This window comes from Cydia amplana, chromosome 1 (assembly GCF_948474715.1).
Source record: "Cydia amplana chromosome 1, ilCydAmpl1.1, whole genome shotgun sequence".
NCBI classification, from domain to species: Eukaryota; Metazoa; Arthropoda; class Insecta; order Lepidoptera; family Tortricidae; genus Cydia; species Cydia amplana.
The window spans coordinates 26578816-26604255 of NC_086069.1; the positions used below are offsets into that span (position 1 = coordinate 26578816).

Here is a 25440-nt window from a genome sequence, read left to right on the forward strand (position 1 = left end):
AAATCGACACGTCCATTTTTTTTAAATACCGGGTTTTACTTAGATCTCTTTCAGTTTTTCAAGAAAAAATGTGGTTAAGTTGCTGTACCAAGAGTAAAAATAAGGCAACAGGATACATTAGTCATAAGCATTATAAGTAGAATCATAACAAACTATGGTAACCATATAAAAGGTTAGTCTGTAATGAACAGAGGATCGGTCAGAAAAATAGGTTTATTTATAGAAACTTAGGTCAAATTGCGACCGAAATTACTTTCCGTTAACTGATATTTAAGTATATTTTACAGGGTCTCCACAGGAGTGAGTCGTCAAAAAAAAAAAGGAACCAGAACGTAATCTTACCTTGTTTGCAGGAACGGTCTTTAAACTTTCAACATTTCTTTCACTTTGGCAGTAGTTAGACACGTTAAAACGCCTTTGTTTTAGATTGTAAATTCACTTGTTAACACGAGATACATCGTCGAATTGATGAGACAAGTAGAAAACACGTGTTCATTCGGTAATTTTGTTTTTCCATTTCATTTGTCTCGTAGTATGCTTGTCGGATTCCGCCATGACCGCGATAAGTGAAAACATATAAAACTTTTGCAGACATTCTTTGCGTTATAGTTTTGTTCTTAAAATTAGTTTAGCGATTTAATTTAGCTATCGTAAACTTCTAAAGCGTCTTCTTTAAAAGTTTTGAAGAGAGGACACAGAAAAAAAGGTACGAAATACAACGGAACTTAGAAAATTGACAGACACTAAAGTTACTATAGACAAATGTCTTCGAACGTTCCGTATCATTCCGATTTCATCAAATATTCTGATTTTCTAGTTGTAAAATGTGTCTATTAATATAAAATACATATTAAAACAACAAAATCTTTGCTGTTTTTTATTTTTTTAAATTCAATCACAGGTAAACAAATGAACACGACCATATTGTGTTGGTTTGGTGTATTGTCGGGTGCGTTACAGCGTGTGTTATCATTTCGTCACATTGTGTATGCGGTCCATTGTAAAAGTGTGTATACACGATCGATTTCGTTTAGCATAGGAATAAATAAATAAATAGACTGCCAATCATTACTTTATAAACACAGATAAATACGGATTAATTTTTAAGCAGAAAATTCCAACCGTTGTCATAAAATCAAGTACTGATTCCGTCTGTTGTCAAATTACAGTTTGATTTCTTTCTTTCTTCTTTCTGATATTTTTAGCTATGTAATATAGATGTCGTTAGTAGTCTAGAAATTCTCCGAAAACCTAGATTTATTTAGTTTCAATTTTGACAGATTCCGTTAACATTATTATTGAGTTGAGTATGAGTTCGGAGGCCGAGGTCGCGGTGCGGTGCGGTAGTGTGTTAGGACCAATCATAGTGACGCGTTACGAATGTTTTGTTTCTTTTGAATGTCAACGTATAGCACATCTGTAGGGTTCTACCATCTATGGCGGACATAGATACAATAAGTGCAAACAAGACTAAATATTACTAACTTATTTCTAGTTGATAATTGTTCGTTTATATTGCTAATAATATAAAAGGGATAGGTTCTAAAAATCAATAAAATAAAATACAATTTAGCGGAACGCGCGGGATTCAAGTTTTACTTCTGAAAGGCCGGGTTTTACGCATACATTTTTGGGTTTGCCGCCATTGCTACAGACAATCGTGGTTTGACAAGCTATACTTAGAATGTTGCCTCTAGAATGATTGTCAGTTGTCAAAAGTTATTGTAAAGATGGAGGTTGTTTTTGTTTTTAAGGAATGGAAAAATAAGACTGGCCTGCTTTTAATGAAAATCTTTATGTAAGATAAATACGGATAGCTGTAAAGTTTAGGTTAAGTGCGTGTTAACAAATTACGGCCATAATGTCTGGTCAAATCGTGTTAAAATAAAACATGTCGGTTTTGTAAACGGGTCAACTTTGTTTTGGACAGAAATATGTTATTAGGCAGTATTACAATGGAATATACAGTGTTTTGAACAAAAATAGAAGTAGATGCTTACTCAGAGAAGGTTCTTAGTGAGTGGAAACGCGTATTTGAGTGAAAAAAGGAGTTATCTTGCAAACGCAAGACACGCAGTGTAAGAGTCCATTTTGTAAACAAAAAACTCTAAATTCAAGTAGTTTCATGTGGCAAATTTACATTAAAGTTGTTATTTTACGTGCTTTAGTGCAGTGTACATACGTACAGCGGTGAACATAGTCAAGAAATAACACGTAAGTACAAATATTTTGACAATTAGTCCCGGAACAATTGTAGGTTACGATCGTATATGAAATAATCTCTAAATCTCCTGTTCGCATTACATAATTATAATTTGCATTCTAATTCCAATCCTTCGAACGTTCCAAAATATTAAACACATGTTTTTTTTCTCGATTAATACCGGTTTTTAGAGAATTGCGTGTGATTTGTTTGTAGCTACAATATGTCGGTATTTGCCACTTATTTGCGTTCCATTTTGTTTTCTTTGACAAATAAAAATCTCTTAGTCATTATGCGCTTAATTTACTTGTAAAATTAATCAAAACAAGTAAAAGTGTTCCTTTGAAACCCATTGCTAAATTTGTCCAGTTTTCTCAATGTTCAGTTAGCCTAGCGGTCTCCCTGTCGGACGAATGTATGGAGAATAAACGCTTTAGATCCGAGTTCGAGTCTCGCATAGTGAATATGTTTTAATTTTTTTTTTGTGAACTGGGTTTTAATTTGTTAAACATTTTGCAATTTTATTGCTATATTTCGGATCATTTTTAAAGCTTCATTTTTATTTAATTTGTTTTAGTGACGTGGTTCATCGTGGTAATTTTATGATGTATACATAGTGTTATAAAACAAACTGTAGTTATGAAATAAAATCACGGTCAGTACTCAGGGGTTGAGGAACACCTAGATACCTACTATACATTTCAATAAAGTTTGTAATTCAGTTCATAATTCTAAAAGCAGTCATATTCCACACATGTCGATTCTACCTATCTACCTGGCTATCTACCAGGCTGTCTACCTAGCTATCTACCTAGCTATCTACCTAGCTATCTACCTAGCTATCTACCTAGCTATCTACCTAGCTATCTACCTAGCTATCTACCTAGCTATCTACCTAGCTATCTACCTGGCTATCTACCTAGCTATCTACCTAGCTATCTACCTAGCTATCTACCTAGCTATCTACCTACCTATCTACCTAGCTATCTACCTAGATACCTACTTAGTTCTCAAGATACCTAGATGTTTAATAGCGTTGTTTCGGGTTTCGTTGCGTGTTTTATTGAGTGTATGTATAAAGTGTTAAAATCAGTTAGAGTGAGGTGAAAAACGAAACTAACTATATTCAAATAGAGTGAGATAACGCGAATTTAAGGTGAGAAAGTTTAGTGTTACAGTGAGTTATGTTATGTGTATAAGTGCATACTAAGGCTTCGGAATTTTTGGATATTTTAGTCACGTTGCTCGTTGGCAACGGGATAAACTGGACAAGATGGTTGTGCCATCGATTTGGAGGAGAAGAGACAGCATCCAGTCTTCAAGCTGCTAGTGTAACTAAGAAACAACAAGCATTACTTTTCCTGAGGCTACCATCCTAAGGACTGCGGAGAACTTTCAAGACACGATCTTCAGGATAGGAGATACCAGCCAAGAAGAGATACCTAAACATAAGCTTTTGAATGTTCAATAGGAAATTCACGTTTTTATAAAACTTATTTGTTTATAATAATTTTAATATGAGGTAGCTAAGATCAAACAAAGTGAATGTTTTGTAGCTTAAAACCCCATTTAATATGAAGGGATAGCATTCTTGTATGTTTGTAGGTATAGTTATTTGATGTAACGTAAATTTCGACAGGTCAATGACCTTATGTAAAAATTGCTTTTAAATAGGTACCTACCTGAAAAGTTTATAGAAACTAATCGTTATTTGAGTATGTTTAGTTGCATATATTGTAGTTTACTAGTATTTATGATTCATCATCATCATCATAATCAACGTAATAAACGTTATAAATGTTCAGTGTTGTACTGGGAAATAATTTCCGATAAATTTTAACTTGGGGCTATCTTGCTTCGAACTTTATTTTATACCTTTAAACGAGCAGTTCATGTGTGTTTGTATGTTTCAGGGATCTCGGAAACGGCTCTAGCGATTTCGATGGGGTTTTCTATTTGGGGATTGCGGGGGCGAGGGATCGATCAGGCTGGCTCTTAACTCTGGGGGGGCGCGCATTTTCGAGTTTTATATTTATGTATTCCTAGCGGGGCTGGGAATCCCAGATATTTTTGTTTATTCGTAAGCACGTTTTGAATTATTTTGACTGGCCAATGGGCTAATCATATAAACTCAATATATAAGTACAAGTAGAGTCAACAAATATTTTTTTTTTAATTTACTATACACATTATGGTTTAGTCAATTTATATTTAGTAACAAAATCGCCCAGTGTTAAAGTGGCTAGACAATCAGTCGGTACACGGTTATTGCTTTGTCGTTTTTAGAGCAATATTTAAACGTTGCAAGCAGCCATTAATCAACTATCTGGGGTTGACAGTAGAATACTAGTTGAGCGCGTCTCAGAATTAATTTTCCATTAATTGTATGTACAGTCAGCAGTAGTATTCGCTTGTTCTTTTCTCGAATCCTCATGACTAAGGGTCGCGACCATTTGGGGGTCGTTGTTTTGTTCACCCAAACCTTCCATTCTGCACAATGCCTTCCTGATAGCAGATGTCTATGCGGATCCTTATTCCCTATTCTTATTTATTTTCACCTAGCATTTAAAATTATACGCAGATGGGTCGTTTTTCTCTGCAGCCACCTGCGGCTAACTGTGTTCTTACTTACGTTGGTTAACTGCATAACCTTAATGTTCCTTTTCTTTCCCAAAATAGATCATGATTAATCTATTACAACAAACAGCATAACAAGAAAAAAATAAAAATAGGGTAGGCTCGGGATAAATGCCAGAGATTTTTTAAACATCTAAAACTAGAAATAATGGGCTTTTATGTGGATAGGACGGTATTGTTTTTTGTTTCAAGTACATATGTAACTATAGGCTTGATTTCTATTATTTCATTTTGATTACATGACAACGCCTTGGCTGTCTGTTTCAATCGTGTGAAAGTGTAACTGAGGAGGAATGCGTTGAGTGCTTATAATTATTAGTTTATCTGGATTTATGAGAGGGATGTATGGATATGAGATGATGGATGCCTAGTGGACGTATGTACCCTTATTGGAAAAAATGGATTGCTACAGATAGACATAGGCTAGAGTGTAATCAAACTAGATTTGTCGGTATTTGCAGGGGATCAATCAGGGATGGGAAGGGGAAACACAACTAGCCAGGAAAAATCTTATCAGTAGGTTAAATCCATTGGATTAGACCCATTTAAAGGGTAGATTTTTATGGCTAGTACTCCACAAGGTAATAAAACTTTCACGAAACCACTCACTCGTCTTGGATGAGATATATCGGCATTCGACATATTCTGAAGAGCCGTGAGCGTCCAGAAAGGGCGAGGCTCTTTTCAAGAGGTTATAATTATTTAATTATTTAATGTATTCACACTTTTATGTTGTTTTATTGGTGGTATGACTTATAATTATTGACAATTTTTTTTTCTAATTTGGATTAATGATTCTTTGATTTTATATGTTTATCGTATCATGTTGAGGTACTTGTGTCAATTTTAAGTTTGTTTTCTATAAAAAAAAAAAAAACACACACACCCAAACAAACTTAAAGGTCGGTGTATTTTATTCAAATACGAGACATACGCCAAGAAAACGTGGCTGGGGGTGATAAGGCAATGAAGTTTGGTTTGAATTCTGGCAATGAGGATTGAAAGCTCCGTACTTATAAAAATTAAAGGTCTCTTCGTTTTGCATGGAAGTTTTTGCTGTCTCATCAGATGCTCTTCTACGGAAGTGTACGGCGCTAAAGGTAGAGACAGGAGTAATACCCGTGCTGCCGGGTTGAGCTAGCAAGGACGGGTTAACTAGTAACCTGCCAGACCCACAATCTGGTTATCTTTGGCGAAGCGAGGTGACTGGGGAAAGAGTTGTCATGGTTCATTGACAGAGTTCTGATGGACTGATTTCAAAGCTGAGTCACTAACTGTCACTTAGTATTGAGATACACACTACACGTTTAAAAAAGGGGGGATATTTCCGGCTAATCTAGAGTAGATTGAAGTTTTTTACAAATTACTGTTGTAATTCATAAAATACTTAAATCGGGGGCGGATGTGACTGGTCGTATGCCTATTGCATAATATTAACCTTAAATTGTCATTACAAAACTCAGAAACTAGAAAGAAATACCTTGAATACTAAAATCCCTTTCAGTCGCGTATTTCATGCATGATTCCAATGAATAATGTCACAATTACAACTTGAAGTGCACGTTTCGTATTTCACCACTTGTGGTTTCATTAAATATATAACCCACTATAAATTTTTTGCTATTTAGATTAATAACTTGCGTAAAATAACTATCACAAGTTGAAACTAACCCAAATATGTGAACTTTTGGCATTAGAATGACAGTGACATTGACAGCGTGACGTTCGGTCGTATTGAAGTCTGAACTCCTAGTACAGAGTTAATACAAACAGTCCAAAACGCCTAAGATTTTAAACTTCCCGCTATGTTTTGAGTATGTTTGCTACTGGTGAACGTAAAATACTTCCACACAGGAGTGTTTTTCGGAAAGAGACTAAAAATATCCCAAAGTAAAATAATGCTTGCAGGTTCGTGCGTGTAGAGGGGCCATAAAGCGTTCCTTTTTATTATAATTTAGTCTACTCAAACTGACTACCCGATTATTGCCTGTGAATGTGTGCGTAGACGTCATTGAGAATATCTCCGTCTTTCTCTAAGACGCAAGCGTGAAAGGGATAGATCTTGGTAGCATCGAACTTTACGAATGTGAACCTTAATATTACGGTCGTATGGCTTTTCTTGAATCGAGCGTCGGCACCCGCCACAAGGCAAATGACCTCTTTCTCGGTTATGATAGCCTGGTACTTTTGGTAAACGTTTGTCTTAATAAGTCACCGGTCGTAGGTTGCATAACGCTAATAGGTACGGGGCAAATGACCTCTCCCTCAGTTCTGGTATCCTGGTACTTTTGGTTAGCATAAATCGCTTGTTTCTCGTCCCCAGTCGCTACTATGTATCCATTATGTATCCAATATGTCCCCATTAGGTCTCCAGTATCCATTATGTATCCAGTATGTATCCAATATGTCCCAATTAGGTCTCCAGTATCCATTATGTATCCATTATGTATCCAATATGTCTCCAATAAGTCTCTTGTATCCAATACGTCCCCAATATGTATCCAGTCTCCAGTAGAGGGTATAAAAGGCCGGTGCGCGCCGCCGGCGGGGCATTCATTCTTCAACCATCGGACTAGCAGTGACTCTGGTTCTCGGGCGTTTAATATTCGGTAAGCAAAGTTCCTCTACTACTGTTACTATGTTTGTTTTCGCTTGGAATTATCCTGGTGAATTTAAGCGTGGAAATGGTGTCTGTGTTTGGTTTTACGGGGACAATATCGTCGTAAAGCTGATCTTAGACTTTTGTGGAGATTCTTTGTTACCGTGTACGGGATTTAAATATAGTGAAGTTTCCTACGCAGTGTTTTTCTAAGTGCCGCCACGTTATGCAGGGACAATATCGTTGCATAATAGGGACTTGGAGAGCGTGTCTGTGTTTGGTTTTACGGGGACAATATCGTCGTAAAACTGAACTCAGGCTATTGCGGGGATTCTTTGCTACTGTGTGTAGTTATAGTGAAGTTTTCTACACTGTGTTTTCTAAGTGCCGTCACGTTATGCAGGGACAATATCTTTGCATAGCAGGGGCTTGGAGAGCGTGTCTGTGTTTGGTTTTATGGGGACAATATCGTCATAAAACTGAACTTAGATAGTGGTGTTTAAGGGAATTTCACTTCTGTGTTTAGTTAGTTTGATTTTGTGAGTAGTTTGGTTCGTAAAAATGAACCTAGTTATTTTAGTGTTTTACTATGGGGTCTTTTGCTATATATTTTAAAACCAGATCATTGTTTGGACTGACTGTTTGTCCGGCTGGACCGCTCACCCCTTGCGGTGTTAAATGTGAGCTGTCTAGGAGTCTTTTTGTTCCAAGATGAGGGTTATCTTGGCGCCTTCTTTTTACCAACATAGAAGGTGAAAAACGTCTCCCTCCTTAGCTCTCCAATGTCCAGCTGTTAGATGAATAGTGGGGGTGTCACATGCGCACCATCCGGAGTAATCTGGGCCCATTTGAAATCTACAGTATTTGGAGGCTTCGTATATTAAATATATTTATTTATACCACTTATATACATAATAGGGACCTGTCTTACCCATGTTGCCACCCTGCCTCTGTGCAACCCGCCATGGGGGGAGACAAGCCCACGAGCTGTTAGGTTGCATTCTCGGAATCGCTCGCCGAACTCTTACAGTTTCTTAGTAGGGATACACTTGCGTATATACCAAAGCACCAGGTCGATGGTAAGTACGAACTGTGCTTTGGTTATACTAGAGTAGGGACAAGGGTAGGTTTAGGGTAAATTCACACACTAATTATTCGGAATTTAGGGTTCGTTTTGGTCTTGGTCTGTAAAACTGATATACTTCTTCTTTTTAAGGGACTTCAACTACGGTCTCGCTATACTAAAATTGTGCATTAATAGGTATAGGGTTTAAATTGCTTAAATCTTTCAGTATTTTAATTATTTGGGAAAATAATTAACGTAAAATCTTATCTCTATTTTTATTTATGAAATTCTGGTTTTCTGGTGTAAAGACGAGGTACTGAGTATTAAAATCATGTTTCTAAGGTATTTACACAATAAAATCATAAATATCAAGTTGGGATTAGGAACACAGTCTATTCGGAGATAGAAAATCGACGACTAGCTGTTTTAGGGAACCTTTGGAGTACTTCGTTTATACTTCTAAAGGACTAGAAATACAGTTTATATTTTAGTTCTGGGGAATGGAAATGGGATTCGCATCCCTAGTTTTTTGAAATAAAAAGAATAGTAATTTTGATGACTGATGGATACTTTGACACTTCTTTCCATAGCCATCTAGGTACGCATAGGTTCCGAAGTGTTGGTCATAGCCCGTCTGGCTAAAGAGTAGGGTAGGAGTTCCAATTGACCTTGCTGATTGGACTAGGAGCCCCCAGTCCTGCATCGAGCGTATGGGTAGCATATTTCGTATAGAAGCTGGTAGTTAATAATATTAACTTGAAATGCTAGGGTGTAAATGGGCTTACCCCAGGAGTGCTACTCATATGTTATCCCGGAGGCTTAATAGATTGTAGCAGGCTTCTACCAACCCCATTTTTAAACTCATTTTACCAAATATATTTCTTTTATATCAGTATCATCATATATGCTGCATTTACCTAAATAATATCATTTGAAGTAAAATATAACTCCATTTACATTACACTAATAAATTCTGGTAACTTTTGGTACTATTTCTGTATTTTAATAAATTATTCTAGTAAGTTACTCGTTAGCGTCATAATAAATGTGCTTCCAATTTCATAATATATTTTTCCCAAAGTCCAGGTAATTGTAAATAAAATCGGAGTCCAAAATTTAGCTGATACTCATTAAAGAACTTAGGGTACCGCGGTTCACTTCGAGGGGTCCTAACGCTAGACTAGACGATCACGACTAAATCAAAGGCCAAATTTCAGGGGTAAATCTAAAGGGGGTGTTTATATTATGGTTAGTTAAGTAAGTAAGTAAGTAGGTAGTGGGAGGTTACAGTCCGTAGCTGTCGACGAATACCGACCATAACGCACAATAGAACGTAGACTTTAGGTGCAAGTTAAGTACACTGAGCAAAACTATCAGCTTAGCACCCCTGCATAAAAATATGTATGCAGGCGTGCTAAGTAATAGTTTTGCTGACGGTCTCATACTGGAGCTGATTTAATGATTTAAAATACAGCTTTATTGTGTCACTATTTAATCCACCCCGGGCACTCTGGTAGACAGTTTAAATTTTAAACTTAAAACCTACATGCGTCCAGTTTATTTTATTATCAGAGTATTTAAATAATACTTAATTAAATGTTATGATGGGAAAATATCTAAATGCTCTGATATGTAGGTACCTCCATGTACCTCAGCATATAAATTCGGCAGCATGCAGCCGACTGACATGATTTTACTCTTTTTGAGAATGTGTAACATATTATGTTTTGGGCAACTAATATTTATCAGCATATTTAATTAATTCAAACTTGGAAGAATTCGTCGCCAAATCAAAAGTGTAGGTAAGAATTAAAACCTTCACTAGGTACATAGTATAGTACTAGGTACACTCACACACCTGCCGCAGGGGCAATATTGGAATTGGACCCTTAATTGCCTGTTTAATTGTGATGTGTGTAGAGAAGCAGGAGCAATTTTTAGATTGGGCCTGCAGCAGGGCGGCAGGGGCGCAAGACCTTCCTAGCTCCCTAGATTGTATCTACCGCCCTGCTAGGTTGTTACATGTGTAGTACGATTGGGGCAATTCCAGTCAGTTCATTGGCGACTACCGACTGCTTTGATAACACAGGAGCCATTCTCGTCGACGTGCGTTCAGCGGGACTATCACTTACACACTGAGTGGCAGGCTAGTGTGTAGAAAACAGCCTAAAATTGCTCCGACCGCCGTGCGACCGGTATTGCCCCTGCGGCAGGTGTGTGAGTGGCCCGCTTTAGACTACGCAACGGATTTGGATGCGGTTTTTTTTAATAGATAGAGTGATTCAAAAGGAAGGTTTATGTAGAATTTGTTAACCTGTGCAAAGCCGGGGCGGGTCGCTAGTATTCCGATAAAATACTAAAACATAGAAAGTGAAACAACAAACCGGGACGAAAACACACTATATGACAAAGAGAGTGAAAGGGCCAAGAATAGAAGGTAATAGATGTAAAACACCTTAGCGGGATTCCCGTCAGGTGCGCTCCCGCTCGTGATGCGGCGCACGCGCAGCTTTCACTGCGCATCCTGGTTAGCGGCTCCTGCTCCTTTGAGACAATAAGTGACAAACAATAAGTTTGCAGTGCGAAATTTACCAATAAGCAAAATATAGTTTTCACACCTCCTATTCAGAAAAGAGCTTTTTCTTCCCTGCTAGGAGGGATCAAAGTGGCAAGATTTTTTTATTTTCCTCATACTTAGTTGATGTGGAAAGCAGTAGGTATGTGTCACACGGTAATCAAAATTATTTCGTCTTGGGCGTTAACATTTGAATCCCTCATTACAGTCAGGATTCAATGTACGCCCTTGACAGAAATATATCATTTTGATCCCTTGTAACACAAACTACTATTGTCAAAGGACTGTCTAATTTCAAACATAGACAGAGAAAATCATATTATCTTTGTCTTACACTAGTACTAGCACCCAAAAGAAAAGGATGAGTAGTTATAGTTTTTTTGTTCTTATTTACTGACAATTTGGTTTTACCAACTATAGTTCAACTAAATGAAAATTTATTATTATAGTTACATGCCAAGTGCTACCTACGTCAAGTATTGGGCTTATAGGGATATGTATGCCTATGCGTTCTTACTGCCAAATGTAGGTATGCAATAAAGTTAGCGTGGTCAGAATCTAAGCCGTTTCTTAGGACACCACGTCAATGGTTGACCTCGAAAAGAAGGGGTCTAGAAATTGTATGCTAGGGCATCAAAACTAAGTGTCCTTGCGCCCGCACTGGCTTAAGAACACAGTAGTAGTAGTATATACAGGGTCATTTTGATATGTCTGACCATACTCTCAAGGGGTGAATATGTATGTCATACCTACTGAACAACTTTTATTATGGGGCCAACCCCAAAAACGCACAAAAAAACTGTTGTCTCATACATTTCGGCGAATCGTATGTCAATGTCAATGTGTTTCTATGGAACAGCATTTTTTCGTGTACTGATTTGTCCCCATAGGAAAGTAGTTCAGCATGACCTACATATTCACCCCTCAAACTCCTCAAAGCATGATCAGACATAACAAAACCATCCTATATAAAGGGTTAAGAAATCCGTTCGGTAGTAAACATAGCGTTGGTAACTATATTGTTCGCAATTAGCCCGCATACTGGTATTGTGAATTTGAAAGTAGACATAATTAAATTAAAACTATTGTTCATACGTCGAATCGATAATGGGACACAAACCGGTCGAATCCAAGTTTTTTGAGGCAGAGAAAGAAATCCATAATAAGGTATCGGGGTCAGGCTGTATGGGAACAGGGGATGGCTGGTTAATGCGTTCTTTGCCGGCGCGGCATTTTAACGAGCCGCAGCCAAAAAACCCGCGGCAACGAACAGCTCTAATTGCACAAAAATCGCGAGGCGGGTATTCTGCACCATTCACAATGGTCCGCAGCGCATCGCCTCTGGCGATCCTGTATGAGCGATCTTTGATAACGCTTGAAGTTACGGCCAGATACCTAAAGATATTTAATACAACATAAGTAGATAGGACAAAAGAGTAAAGAATAGGGGATATTATAGGATAGAATAGGTATTTAGGACTCTTAATCTAGAAAATCCAGATGCTAATTACAAAGTTTTAATAATGCTGGTTATAGTTTCCTTTATGTATTTGCATATAAGTCAAATCTTGCCAACAAAACTTTTTAACTGACCCGATATTATCAATATCGACTTGCAATTTAAATAGCATCTTAACTACGTAACTTCGGGGGCAATGCAATATTGTAAGTTGGCCGGATGGTGGACAGATCTAACAGTTGAACTCGGCAGATCGTCGAGTTTGATGCGCTCATTGAAATCGTGTTGATTATGATTAATCTTCATGTTATTTATCGTATCCACAGAACCACGTCCGTACGATGGTGCTACTCGGGTTGCTGGCGGCGGCTGCGGCAGAGTTCAGCGCGGCTGACAGCTCCTCGCTCAAGCACATAGCAAACGTGTCATGTGAGTTTACCCAACGATATTCCCGTTCGTTCCATAATGGAAATTATATTTTCTGAGACAATTTATGATATTACCTATTTATGATAACCATTAACCATACGAAAATGTCACAATTCACAATCAATTGTACATTCTTAAGTAATTATATTTGATTTCCAGTCGCCGCAGAGGACCCGATGGCAAGTGGATCCGCGTCGATGTTCTCCCCGCGGATGGACTTCGAGCAATGGCGGCCGCTGACGGGGCGCGGCGACCCGCTGCGGAACGACCCCACCTTCGACTACGAGCCGCCCGTGCTCGAGCGCGTGCACTACTGGGCCGACGACACCCGGCTCGAGAGAGAACACTACCCCGAAAGGAAATCAGAAGTACTCATGCTCGGAGTCTCCTCCCGCAAACCCAGTTTGGGGACCCGCCAACCCCTTCCTTCCCGACGGCCCCACCGACCCCCGCCCCCCAAATACGAAGATTTCCAATACAAACTCCACGACCACTACCCTATGACTATCCTAGTTCCCCCGCCACCTCCGCCTCCGGGCCACAAGACTCCACTCTTCGTCCTCGATGACAAATTACCTCACCAAACCCCACACCCCAAACCAGAACCACAAACAAAAGAACCCACAACTAACGCTCCGGAGCACCTAACGTCACTGTACGCCCTACAGGAATCGAATTTGATCTACCAGTCGTCGTCAACGAATTGGATACTTAACACCAATCAAACAAAATCTAACTACAGTTCGGTGAGCAGCGACTACGCCGGCTGGGGACCAACGACGCCGCTCGACGAGAGCGACGTCAACGACACGCTCAACTTCATCCTCAACGACCACTTCGACTTGTCCAAACAACCGTACGCGTTCTACAAACCAGTGTTGTCGGAATCGCCCCCTCCGCCCCAGAAAACTCTTAATCCGATATTGCTGCCAATGTTCGTTCCGACGGCTCTTCCGCCCACCGAGACACCCGCCCCTGCCGCACCAGTCACAAGTTTCACTGATGCCTCGAGCGCTTGGACAGTGTATGAATCCACGACGGAAACCTCAGAATACTATGAAGATACGACAACCGATAAGCAAACTTCATATTTCCAGCCCACTCCTGTCCCCGCGCTGGCGCATGCTCCTAGACCGACCGAGACCTCTCTATTCGATATGTTAGGCTCCATGATGAGCATGCCGCTGGTAAATGGTCCGGAGAGACCCGAGGACAACCTGTACGCGCACGCGTCCAACAACATCCACGTGTTTAAGGATACCGAAGACCCGACCAAACTAGAAACCATGCAAACTATGCAACCGCCGCCAGTTACAAATACAAAAACCACAGAAGGCTCGTCAACACCTGTCAAACAAGCTCAGTATCTGAATCCCTTCATTCCAAGTGGCTTCACTCCGAGACCCCCGCCGACTAACCTTCCATATTTGCACTTGCGACAGACCACACCGGTGACTTTAACTGCCGATGCTTCAGAACGAAAGCCGACGACGGAGGTACCTTCAGTACCGTACTTGATCATACAAGGACATTCAAAAGTCAAAACATACGGATCGAAACCTAAACCAATTCACAATGCTGCAATTAGTAATGAAATTCCAAAACTAAATGAAACTAACGAAGTAAAACATTTACACACCAAAGAAAAGGTTAGACATGACAAACCTTCAGCGTATAGAACAAGCCGAACACAGAATTTGCAAGCGTTAGTAGAGAACGGGTTAGGTTCTATAGAAATTCAGGAAGCTAACGTAGGCATAAAGTATGACGTCAGTGACGGAAGCAACGTTCCCGTGGAAATATACAGGAAGGGAATTGTAGACAGCGACGTCGACATAGATAATTACAAGAAGAAAGGCAAGAAAGAGCCGCGGAAGAAAAGACAGGTAGATTTGGAGGATTTGATACCTTTCGACGAAGATACAATAGAAGAATTCGTGTTTGACTTTCTGAAGAGCCGTAAGAATGAGACCGGCGTGACGGGGCTGATCGCGCAGGCGGTGACGAGCAACGCGGCCAGCGAGATCGTCGACGACCTCGACGACGACGACGACCAACACGATGACGATGATGATTATGACGACGACGATAGATGAGCTTTGTAAAATAATGTTTAGGTAAATTATTAAAATGTAGTTATTGTTATTATCGACTGACCATATTAAGTTATTTCCGTTATTAATAAAGTTAGATAAATAATACAATTTATTTTATTTCTCGAACTAAACCCAGAAGATTAAGTTGAGTTCCTACGTTTATTATATTTTCCAATAAAACTCGTAAGTACCTTTTTCTTAGAGAAGTTTTGTTTAGAAACCCAGAATCGTTTCTCAGAGATCTCAGGTTTCTTGTGTTCTTCGCACTAAGAAACGTTAGACTATTAGATCCTATAAAAACGCTAAGGTCTGTGAAAACAGGTTTTAGAGATTTTTTAAACGGTTTAAATATCACTCAAGGTGCTAATGTGGCTGTTGAATGAACCCTAGGCAATGTCCTATCAAAAAGGACTCCCTAAATTGCCTCTTGGAAGTCACATGAAAGAACGTATGAACCTAAGTACCTATATTATTTTCATATTATAAAAATCTTGACTTGTTAGGGCGGCGAAGCTTCGCCCGGACAAGGGTGGCGAACTCCGGTCGGAGAAGACGTTGCGCCACTGGCATAGGTTATGTAAAGTTTAGAATCGAGGGGCGCCAAAATGGCAAATGAAAAAAAAAGTTTTAAAAGACGCGAGTGTGGCGAGGCGGGTGGGGGGGAGGAAAATACGCTTGAAAACTTCAACGAAGGGCGCCAAAACCCGATTTCGCTCTACCCTGATTTACTACTGATACTTTAATAACTACATATTAGGCACTTGTTGGGCGCCACGATTCCACAGTTAGGCACTAGAGATAAAATTTATTCGGGTTATTCCTAAAACGGACTCGATTATGAAGGAATTACGGGTTATTTTTGAAATTACCTATCTGACATTTTTAAGTTTTAGAATTACCCGAATAGTTACACCTTACAGCGTTTAACTTTTAATCCCGGTGTAGGTATGGTGAATTCCTTTATCCTTAACTTTGAAGTCGGTTAAAAGTTACTTACTCATCTTTTTGCATCGGGGGTTAACAAACTTGAGATATGTGAGACATTGTTCAGAGATTTCCAAACGCCATAAATAAAACGACCGCCGGCACCTGTCTCCACCGTGAACGTAAACACATTAATGCGAGCTAAGTAGCCCAATATCTATTGATGGCAATGAGAAAATTATTTTCTTCTTAATTATGTAGGTTCTGACACGGCGTACAAAAACCGAGCACGCAGGGACGTTTTCCAACTTGCCATTGTAACGACAGAGGAGCCAGTTTAGAGAGATCTCCGATGAGTTACAGATGTTGTGGGTGTCGAGGTCAAGTTATGAAAGGGTAGGAATGGGCAGTCGAGACGAGTTTAACGGTGAACATCTCACAGGTTCTCGCGGCCATGTTGGGCGCTCCCGAAGCGGCGGACGCGACACACTGACACACACTTACTTACCATCCTTTTCGTGGAAATAGACCTCAGATAAAGTGAAAGCGGCAATAGATAATCCAGCATTTGTTGAAACTCGGGGCGCAGTGTAGGAAAGTTTTCTTCGTCATTGACAGGTACTTCCTGTCCATCTTTGAACCCATATGTAAACATATAATAATAATAGGTATCTCTGTTGTAGAGTCAGACCAAGCTAACTCGGCAGCGATTTTGATAGCGCAGACTGTGCAAGTGTTATTTAAACGTCAAACTTCTATGAAATTATGACGTTTAAAATAACACTTGCAGAGCCTGATGTGTTATCTTATCAAAATCGCTGCCGAGAGAATTTATAGCTTTCCGACTGACAAAAAGGTGTACCTAAGTAATGAGTTTCTAGTTTATTAGGTACCTAATGCTATATTCTATTTCAGCGCTCTCTGCAGCCCACACCCACACTTATGATATTTTTAATTGATCAAAGTTGACGAGTAGTTCAAAGAATATTCAAGATATATTAAAAAAATCAAGGCGCCTGCTAACAATCACACGCAATCGACATCACACTTAAAAAGGTTACCTATTTATAAGAAAAGAGCTGGCGCGAGGTTTGTATGGATAATATATCAATACTAAGTAACTAATAGGGAAGTATTACCTAAATATGTACCTATAAATATTTATTCCTGTCAGTAATAGTTATTAATTTAGGTTGCGTTACTTAAACCTAACGGCGTCGTTGGCCTAGGCATAGATTATGCCATACTCAACTAGGATAACAAAATACACATGACATCGTAATCTGTATTAATTTAATAATTATGGCAGATATAAGCAGCGTAATACATTCGCTAACCCGACCAATGTGCTCACATGGAGTGGCGTATGCAGATCCCACTTCGCAGAGTTGCACCAGTCCGCTTGGCAGAGGCAAACTTTGTATTCTGCGTCTTTGTACCTGGAAACAAGACAAGCGATAGTGAAACAAGCGATATTTGTTTCACTTGGCTGTCTAACCATTGACAATTTGACACTTATCAAAAAGAGTAAAATTAAGTAGATGAATGGTAGGTACTATAATGTTTAGGTTGCCTCTTTGATGACTGCTAATCGTACGCAGCATCAGCTACTTATTCTTGATCAAATGACTTGACTTTTGGCACCTTACTCGTACTTAGGTAGGTACCTATTGAACATTATTTCTATAACTAAATTTACAACGTTACATAATGACTAGGTTTCAATCTCATACGACACGACACATAACTGGTAGGACTGCAGCAGTTCGTCGGGTCGGGAAATTTCGTACGTGGCCTTGCATGGTGGGGCTGCCCACAGAGCGCGGCAGCGGGTTGTCGGAGCTGGACTTGTAGTAGCCCGAATAGCCGCGTTGCACAAGCTACGCGTGTTTAGTGAGAGCGGGCCAGGAGCGAACGAAACCCAGCTATATACCTCTCTCGTTTACACGACATGGCCCTGGTAGGGCTGCGCACGGTGTGCGGCAGCGGGTCGTCGGGGCTGGACTTGTAGCAGCCGCGCTGCACCAGCCAAGCGTGTTTAGCGCGCGCCGACCAGGAGCGGACGAAGCACATGGCGTTTTCTGCAAGTATATAGGTAGAGGTGTAAGTGTTGGTGGTTTCTGTGACGGTCGCGAAAGCAAAAAGCACAGGTACCTCGGGCCTCGGACTGCTGCTGTAGGATGCAACCGGGAATATGCTAAGATGAGAAAGAGGGAGAGTAATCGATAGATCTTAAAGTTAAACAATAATTTCATGAATATCTTTTAAGGGTGCCATAAGCCTTTAAGAGATTGCATATAGGTACCTATACCTACTAGAGAAATTTCCACCCATTATATACCGCCATGGGCGCCGTGACGTGACGTGGGTGGCCGAGTGGTTGAGGCTTCGATCCCAGCCCTGGGCACTTGCGGCATGGGTCACTTTTTTTTTTCATCTATTTCGGTTTTAAACAATAATTTGATCATAATTCGCAGGTAACATTTGAACGAGGGCGGCCCATATCCGGTAGTTGTTATTACTAAGTTTACAGTAGCACTCAGATTAATATCTTCCCTGCATAGTAATCACTAAATATGTATATAATGTACTTATTCACTTTTATCACCAGGCTGAGCCATCTATGTTAAGAAAGGGTAGGCAAAAGCTTGGAAACCTCCCGTGCAGGTAGCCAGCCGCAGCCTGGACGCATTGAACGAGATGTCGCCCGTGCCGAAGCTGCCGCCGCACTGGTTGGTCTCGTGCTGCGTCTCCGAGCAGTTGTAGCAGTACAGGCCCGTCGCCGCGCCCGCCACGGTCAGCAGCACGAAGCACTGTGCGCTCCACATCGCGACAAATGTGATGAAAATTTTACCCGAATTTTTTGCATAGCTCAAACTTTTGACATTGACTGTAGGTAAGTAGGTTCTTACTATACAGGTTGTATGTGAATCTTTTGCAAGAATAATTGTTGTATTCTAGAGTCAGACCGAGAAATGTCTGCAGCGATTTCGTTAGCCCACGCAGTGCAAGTGTCATTTTAAACGTCAAACTTCTATGAATTTATGACGTGTAAATAACACTTTCACTGCGTAGGCTATCAAAATCGCTGCAGACTTTTCTTGGTCTAACTCTACCTACTCTGTGAGTATTGTATTCTTTGTCTACTCTATAGATATACTTTATCCTAGAGTTTGAGTATAGTCTGTGCGGAAAGAGAAGAGTCGTGGAATTGTATTGGGCCCCATACATTCCTCGACTCTTCTCTTTCCGCACAGACTATATCGTTTGAGTAGGAAGGGGCCGTGAGAGAAGAGTCGTGGACAGACTCTAGGGTAGGTAGGTAAAAGGTAGAACTAGAACCCCAGTAGGTAGGTAGAAAATAATTATCAATAAACTTATTAATATTATCATGCTTTGAATCTATTACTTATTACTTAGCAAGTAATGCCGATATTTAAACAAACTTGTTAAACCTCGTCGTTCGGGTAGTCCCCGAACCGCGGGTCACAAGGTAGCTGTCACTGCTGGCAGGCTGCAAGTTACCTTCACACCGTATCGTCATAGCGCACCGCAGCCGCGCGAGCCCCGCGCCCCCACCGACCAGGGACCCCGCGCTCAGGGGGTCGTCCCCGAACCGCGAGGACGTGAGCGTGCCGTTGTAGCAGAGCAGCCCCGAGCCCGAGCTCGCCAGCAGCAATACTAATGTGAACACTTTAGTACGTTGACGTACGACACGCATGGCCGACTTGAATACATAGGACGACGTCAAATAACACCATGATAGACAACCCTAGTTGTAGATGTAGGAACGATTCTAATCCACTCTATGGGCAACTCAGCCCACATACTACTCAGCCCGCGGGCTCAGTTGACCACTACTTAATCGTTGGGACTTTAACCTTTTGACCGCCACAGACGGCTGTGGACGTTTTTGTAGTCTTGCAAATGGCGCCAACGACGGCTAGAGCCGTCAGTTTCGCAAATGCAATAGGGGCTTACGCGGGACTCCGTAAAGTTCAATTTCGTTTAAATAATCGCAATCGCCTGTCCGGGGCACGGCATATTCCTTCGCCGTCTGGCGGTTAAAGGGTTAAAGCTTATTCTAAAGCAGCTAAGGTGACTTTTTTAGTGCTTGTCATTAGGAAGTTGACCCCTACCACTGACATATCTAGATACATAAGATTTCAATTCAAGGGTAGCTAGGTTCTATTTCTTGAACTAAACAATTTCTTCTACAGACCCGAACGCCCTACTCAGGTTATCGGTTATAAACTCTGATACATGCAGGAAGAAGTAAAAGATGATTTAATCGTTTCGAATAATGTATTTCGTATTTTTCATAAATTTAATCTATCCACTATCGGTGAGGTAACAACTCGTACAAACATCCGCGAGCAGTTCTAATTCCACGATCTACCTAACTGGTAAAATAAAGGGGTGCGTCCAAAACATCTGCCTTCTTTAATTTGTGATTAAATCTAGGATAACAGGCAAAACATGATGTGTTTATTGCAAGCCCCGCCCCGGCGCCGGCGTGCCTCACGGCCGCGACGCCCGGCGCACCCGCGCGGCCGGCCCGGCCGCCGCTAACGATCACTCCACCGTCTCCGCGACATTTTTAGATGTATAATTTACCAAAACAAAACAATGGCAGTTGAAACGAGCACGGTTATGATCAAAACATCTAAAATCTATTTTTTTATTCGAGACTGAAATGACAGTTCATAGTATGAACATAAAATGTCATTTCCAGGGATCGGATACCGGTATTTTTTGTATGGGAACGGAAACGGTATTTTTTCGTTCTTTGCTAATTACTTCATTTCTAATTGGGCAATCTAATAATACGAAGTCGTAACCTAAAAACGCAACTGAGTGCTACATTTCGAGTATAAAATAATTCGAAAAATATGGTTATTTCTATGTTTTTGCAAAAAACCGGTTCCGATCCTTCCAGGTCATTTCATACCAAGAAATGTCATTTTAGTCTACCGAATTAAAAAATAGACTTTTAGAATTGTTACCACTGCACTGCACAACAAACTATAATATAATAATTAAAATGACATTTCGAAATATTCGTAGCTACGTTATTTCTAGTACGTTTATTTAATTAAAATATCAGTAAATCGGTATCGAGCAGTCGTGCCGAAGTAGGTACATAACTATTTTCTTGACTCGACTTGAACTCAGTGTTACGAGTGCCACGTGAAATGAAGTTATCACTCATGGACATCATATGTGTACAACATATTATATAGGTACGTACTCTGAAAATGATGGATATAAGATATTTGTGTTTAGTGGGGTATGTTGCTAGTGAAGCCGCTTTACAATTCAAACGTTAGTTAAACTTGTGAATTCACACAGCTTTTAATATTCATTGTTTATCTCAATCAACTATTGAAACTGCAACAACATATACAATTGGTTTCAATTTCTCGAATAGCCAGTGAAGACGAGTCAATTTACGACAATACAAAACAATTGTATCACAAATATATATGTATCTGTATCAAACAAGAATATATTTGCAGCATACCTAATTAAAAATATACATAGATATGTACAGAAGCCATGACAAGATGAGATAAGTCATTCTTTATTTCCTTGTGATGTCTGGTGTTCGAGATATTTATGTACCACATTCATTCAAGGTAGCCACTCATTCTAGGTTTATCTTAAATATATACATACAGCATTTTGTTAGTTACCTAGTTACCTACAGACGCAAAATATATTGTTATATTTTAAATGCAAGATAGCTATCACTACATAATTTAACAATAGGTAGATTTCATTTTTAAATGAATTCAGCGACAACTTCAATATGAAGTGTAATAAAACAGAGGGGGACACGTGGGCCGCACTGGCTAGCTACAATTGTACTCTGTTCTGCTTCTTATGAAGCTTGAAATATTAGCTAATTATTGAACTACACAGCAAGATGTAGTGCGGCGCCCTGTACTTCCCATAAACAAATTTATACAAGATTGTAATTACACATTGAAGCTCCTAATATGGGCCTAATACGAGGTCATTTAAAGAATTGAAATTCAAGTTAAATTACATTTCCAAAAATATCTTACTTCTAACTTCATCATTCATCAAACAGACATTCTTGACCATAACAATTTGTGATACGAAGTTAGATATATATCAAAGTGCACCTAACATTTACGAGCTAATGGCAAATGAGGAAAGCGGCTTATGAGGAGAGCATAGAAACACCGTATGACGGCACTAGACGTAAGCAGGCGGCGGCGGCGCGGCGGGCCGCTGAATCCGAGACTTGGCCGTAAGTTAAAAATGTATTATACTGAAGTAAATTTTCCAAAACAAGCTTGCAAACTTTAAGTACTGTTTTCACAAAAAAATGGCAGATTTTAAATAAAATTCTCGTCTAAAACAAAGTATGTAAGGCCAATCTCACTTGGCAAATGCCTTGTAGTATGCGGGGTGCCTAGCTAACGGTCCAGTCGAGCCCCCAGCGCTCGGACACCTTGAGCTGCGCGGCGGCGGCGTCCTTCAGCGAGAACAGGTGCGTCATCTCCAGCTCCGTCTTGGCCAGCGCGATCGCCTTCTCAAACAACTCCAGTGATCGTTTTAGGTTACCCCTGGAAAGCAAAAAAAAGTAAGATTATTGTGTGGAACATGAGGGCTCAAGGGCCAGCTCTGCAATTTTAGCAGGAATTACATAATGAACCTTAACACTAACCTTGGTACAATAATTACAAATCCAGTTGGAGATGTTCAAGTTAACAACACTATAAAAATGAACTCATCTCATTCAGTTTTTAATTATTCTATATCTATGGTTTTTAATGGTATATACACATTTGTTTTTCCTCATAGTTAAAACAACTTTCATCCTTATATTTAATTCATATATTTTCCTGTTACTTTTTTATTATGTATAAAATCAAATACTTGAGATAAAACCCGTTCATTCCCCTTCAGGCAGGCAGAGAAATGATAATCTCTTACTATCTTTAACACCTCAAGGACACATACTGATAATGACTAATCTAAACTAACAACTCAATGGACAAAGTTAAATCATAAAATCGTTTCTAAACATGTAGTTAGCCAAGACAATAGATTAATACACAATGCAGATTCAGATAGAGGTGGCCTAAATTATGTTGGCGGAGCGCCACAAGTCACTGATAATGACACTGCAAGTGATTACAAACCACTGGGCTGACCTCTGACCCTGAACAATGTATTTAAGATATGTTGACATCCAGTCAACATAAGAAATAAGACAAAGCATTTGTTGTTTGCCATTTGCAGGGCTATAATTAGATTGGGGAAGAGATTTTATGAAAATGAAAATTAATGAAACCAATGCAATGTTTTTACAAGATTGTGAAAATATGTATAAACTAGATTCGGTAAAGAAATTTAGCAGAATTTAATAAATAATTATTATTGTCAAAAAAATTAGATAGGGTTTTTTATTTTCGTGTTTTTAATAAAGTAGTGCTAAGAATTTACTGTATAATTTTTTCTCTACAGTGAGTTCAGTTATAATTATGAAAATGTGAAAAGGATTTTTGGCAACTTTAGATCTACTGTTTTGTTTATATACTAAACGCATGAAAAGAGAGTCTTACCTTTGAACTTCAATGGTACCCAGTGTTTCATAAGCAAAATCACATTTATCATCCATCTCAATAGCTTTGTTAATAAGTTTGACAGCTTTGTCAAAGTCTGTGCTCTTTTGCAACTGCACCAGCCCCTTGTGCACATACAGCGTGGCGTTGTGGGGGTCCACTGTCAGCGCTGAGTCAAACAGGGACTCTGCGCGTCCCCACTCTTGCTGGTCTGATAACACTTGAGCAAACAGGATGTACGCTTCAGCACATTTGGGGAACCTCTCCAGTGCACGTTCAAAGTCTGCCCGGACCTGTGTCAGAGCACCCACATTCTTGCTCAACTGGGCATGTCTGTAATCAGCATAGCATTTCTGAATATAAGCAATGGAGAAGTCAGGGTTTAGTTGGACGGCTTTAGCAAACTCAGCGGTGGCCTCATCCATGCGCTCCAGCAGCAGGTACACTTGGCCTCGGTGGTGGTAAATGTCAGAGTTGTTGGGATCCAGCTGGGCAGCCTTGGCAAAGTCTTCCAAGCAGCGTTCCGTGTTTTCTAGCTGAGTGTACAGAGAGGCCCTCTTGATCAGAGCATTCACTTTCACCTTGGTTGAAGCATCACTGTCAATCACCCTGCCAAGATCAGCCTGAGCTTCCTCGTGGCGGCCCAGCAACAAATAGAAGGTAGCTCGCAAAAGCAGTGCCTCATTTTTGTACTTTCCATCTGCCTGCAACTCTGCAGTGCAAGCATCTACAATTGAATCATAATCCTGGGCATCAAGAGCTTGTTTTGCCTTCGCAAAGCCACCGGTTGCCTTGTCGTCCAATTGGATCTTGGCAATAGGGTCCTCAGAGAAGGCAGAGAAGTATGTTTTGATAAAATGCTTGGACGGCATGACGGGGTTCCGCCGCGCCAGCGCCTCGCGTGCGTGCTGGCGGCCTAGCGCCTTTAGGATGCGGTCGGCGTTGACTAGGGAGCTTTGCACTTGGAACCTTTCTAGGATACAGGCGGAAGTGACGTCCTCTAGGGCCAGGACGAGGTCACCACTCTTCTCGGCCGCGCGGGAGCGCCGCAGGAACGCCTTGACGTACTTCTCGTTGAGCTTGAGCGCGAAGGTGCAGTCCTCCTTTACCTGCTCCCACATCTCGCGCTTTTCGTAGCACGCTGAGCGGTTCTGATAGAACGTGGCGAGGTCCACCGGCCGGTCGGGCGGACACGACTCGATGGCTTCGTTGTACAGCGAGATCGCCTTGTCGTATTCGCCTGCGTGGAAAGCTCGGTTTCCTGCACCTTTCAGCTTCATGGCGCGGTCGATAGCGCTTTCGGCGGCTTTCACATTGTTCTCCTCATTGTCTAGTGAAATTGTTGTCTTGGCTTTTAGCTCCGCGACTTTTTTCTTTTCCGGATCCTCTAATCTATTTCTTAGATAAAGGTAACCTAAGCCGATGGCCAATGGTGCGCCGAGAAGGATGGCCAGTTGCCATTTAGGAAAGGGTGTGCTGCCGGTTGACGCCATGTCCTACAAGGATTTCTTCAAGAAGTTTCAAGATTACACCATTTATTTTGTCTTTACACAATTACAAGAAAACCTACAAAAACTATAACTATTACACCGCTCTTTCCATTTCGATACCAAGGCAAGTTCCAAGCGAGGAGCATACATAGACAAAATTTTGACAACTAAGTTTTTTCTATAATTGATTAATCATGTGCACACATCCTGCCAGTAGGCATAATGTTATAACCATTAATAAATATTAAAACTATATATACGCTTCCATTTAAATTACGCAATCAATTGAAGTATTTACAATTTTCCATTTAAGTACTAAAGTCCGTCAACCAAATCTTGTCAGTAGTAAAAGGCGGCAAAT

At 40.3% G+C, this 25440-nt stretch overlaps 3 protein-coding genes across 4 annotated transcripts in view; 1 reads left to right on the forward strand and 2 right to left on the reverse strand.

Annotated features, from left to right (window-relative positions):
• Nucleotides 1-15172, forward strand: part of LOC134651369 (mucin-2) — a 52314-nt gene extending 37142 nt beyond the window's left edge. For both annotated transcript variants that reach the window (XM_063506465.1, XM_063506457.1), the window contains exons 2-3: nt 12866-12968; nt 13128-15172. In XM_063506465.1, coding sequence (XP_063362535.1) covers nt 12881-12968; nt 13128-15064 — 2025 coding nt within the window. In that variant the 5' untranslated portion in view covers nt 12866-12880 and the 3' untranslated portion in view covers nt 15065-15172. The remainder of the gene's footprint in view (nt 1-12865; nt 12969-13127) is intronic.
• A 2095-nt stretch (nt 15173-17267) lies between these two features.
• On the reverse strand, nt 17268-19723 carry LOC134654237 (uncharacterized). The gene is made up of 3 exons (XM_063509710.1): nt 19514-19723; nt 17922-18069; nt 17268-17427 (listed from the first exon to the last, which is right to left on the reverse strand). Exons 1-3 carry the CDS (start codon nt 19707-19709, stop codon nt 17289-17291), a joined length of 483 nt encoding a protein of 160 aa, XP_063365780.1. The 5' UTR covers nt 19710-19723; the 3' UTR covers nt 17268-17288.
• Nucleotides 19724-21685: 1962 nt separating this feature from the next.
• On the reverse strand, nt 21686-25252 carry LOC134651408 (mitochondrial import receptor subunit TOM70). Its single transcript, XM_063506515.1, has 2 exons — nt 23590-25252; nt 21686-22587 (listed from the first exon to the last, which is right to left on the reverse strand). The coding sequence occupies exons 1-2, from the start codon at nt 25080-25082 to the stop codon at nt 22434-22436; spliced, it is 1647 nt and encodes a 548-aa protein (XP_063362585.1). The 5' UTR covers nt 25083-25252; the 3' UTR covers nt 21686-22433.
• Between the last annotated feature and the right edge of the window lie 188 nt (nt 25253-25440).

Bases quoted from the DNA above. Each gene is read 5' to 3' on its own strand.
- LOC134654237 (XM_063509710.1), bottom strand. From the start codon at position 19,709: ATGCGTGTCGTACGTCAACGTACTAAAGTGTTCACATTAGTATTGCTG. The intron at 18,070-19,513 runs GTAACTTGCAGC...ATATACTTGCAG, and splicing joins TATGACGATACGGTGTGAAG to AAAACGCCATGTGCTTCGTC. The intron at 17,428-17,921 runs GTATATAGCTGG...TCTTGTTTCCAG, and splicing joins ATGTCGTGTAAACGAGAGAG to GTACAAAGACGCAGAATACA.
- LOC134651408 (XM_063506515.1), bottom strand. From the start codon at position 25,082: ATGGCGTCAACCGGCAGCACACCCTTTCCTAAATGGCAACTGGCCATC. The intron at 22,588-23,589 runs GTAAGACTCTCT...TTTGCTTTCCAG, and splicing joins GGTACCATTGAAGTTCAAAG to GGGTAACCTAAAACGATCAC.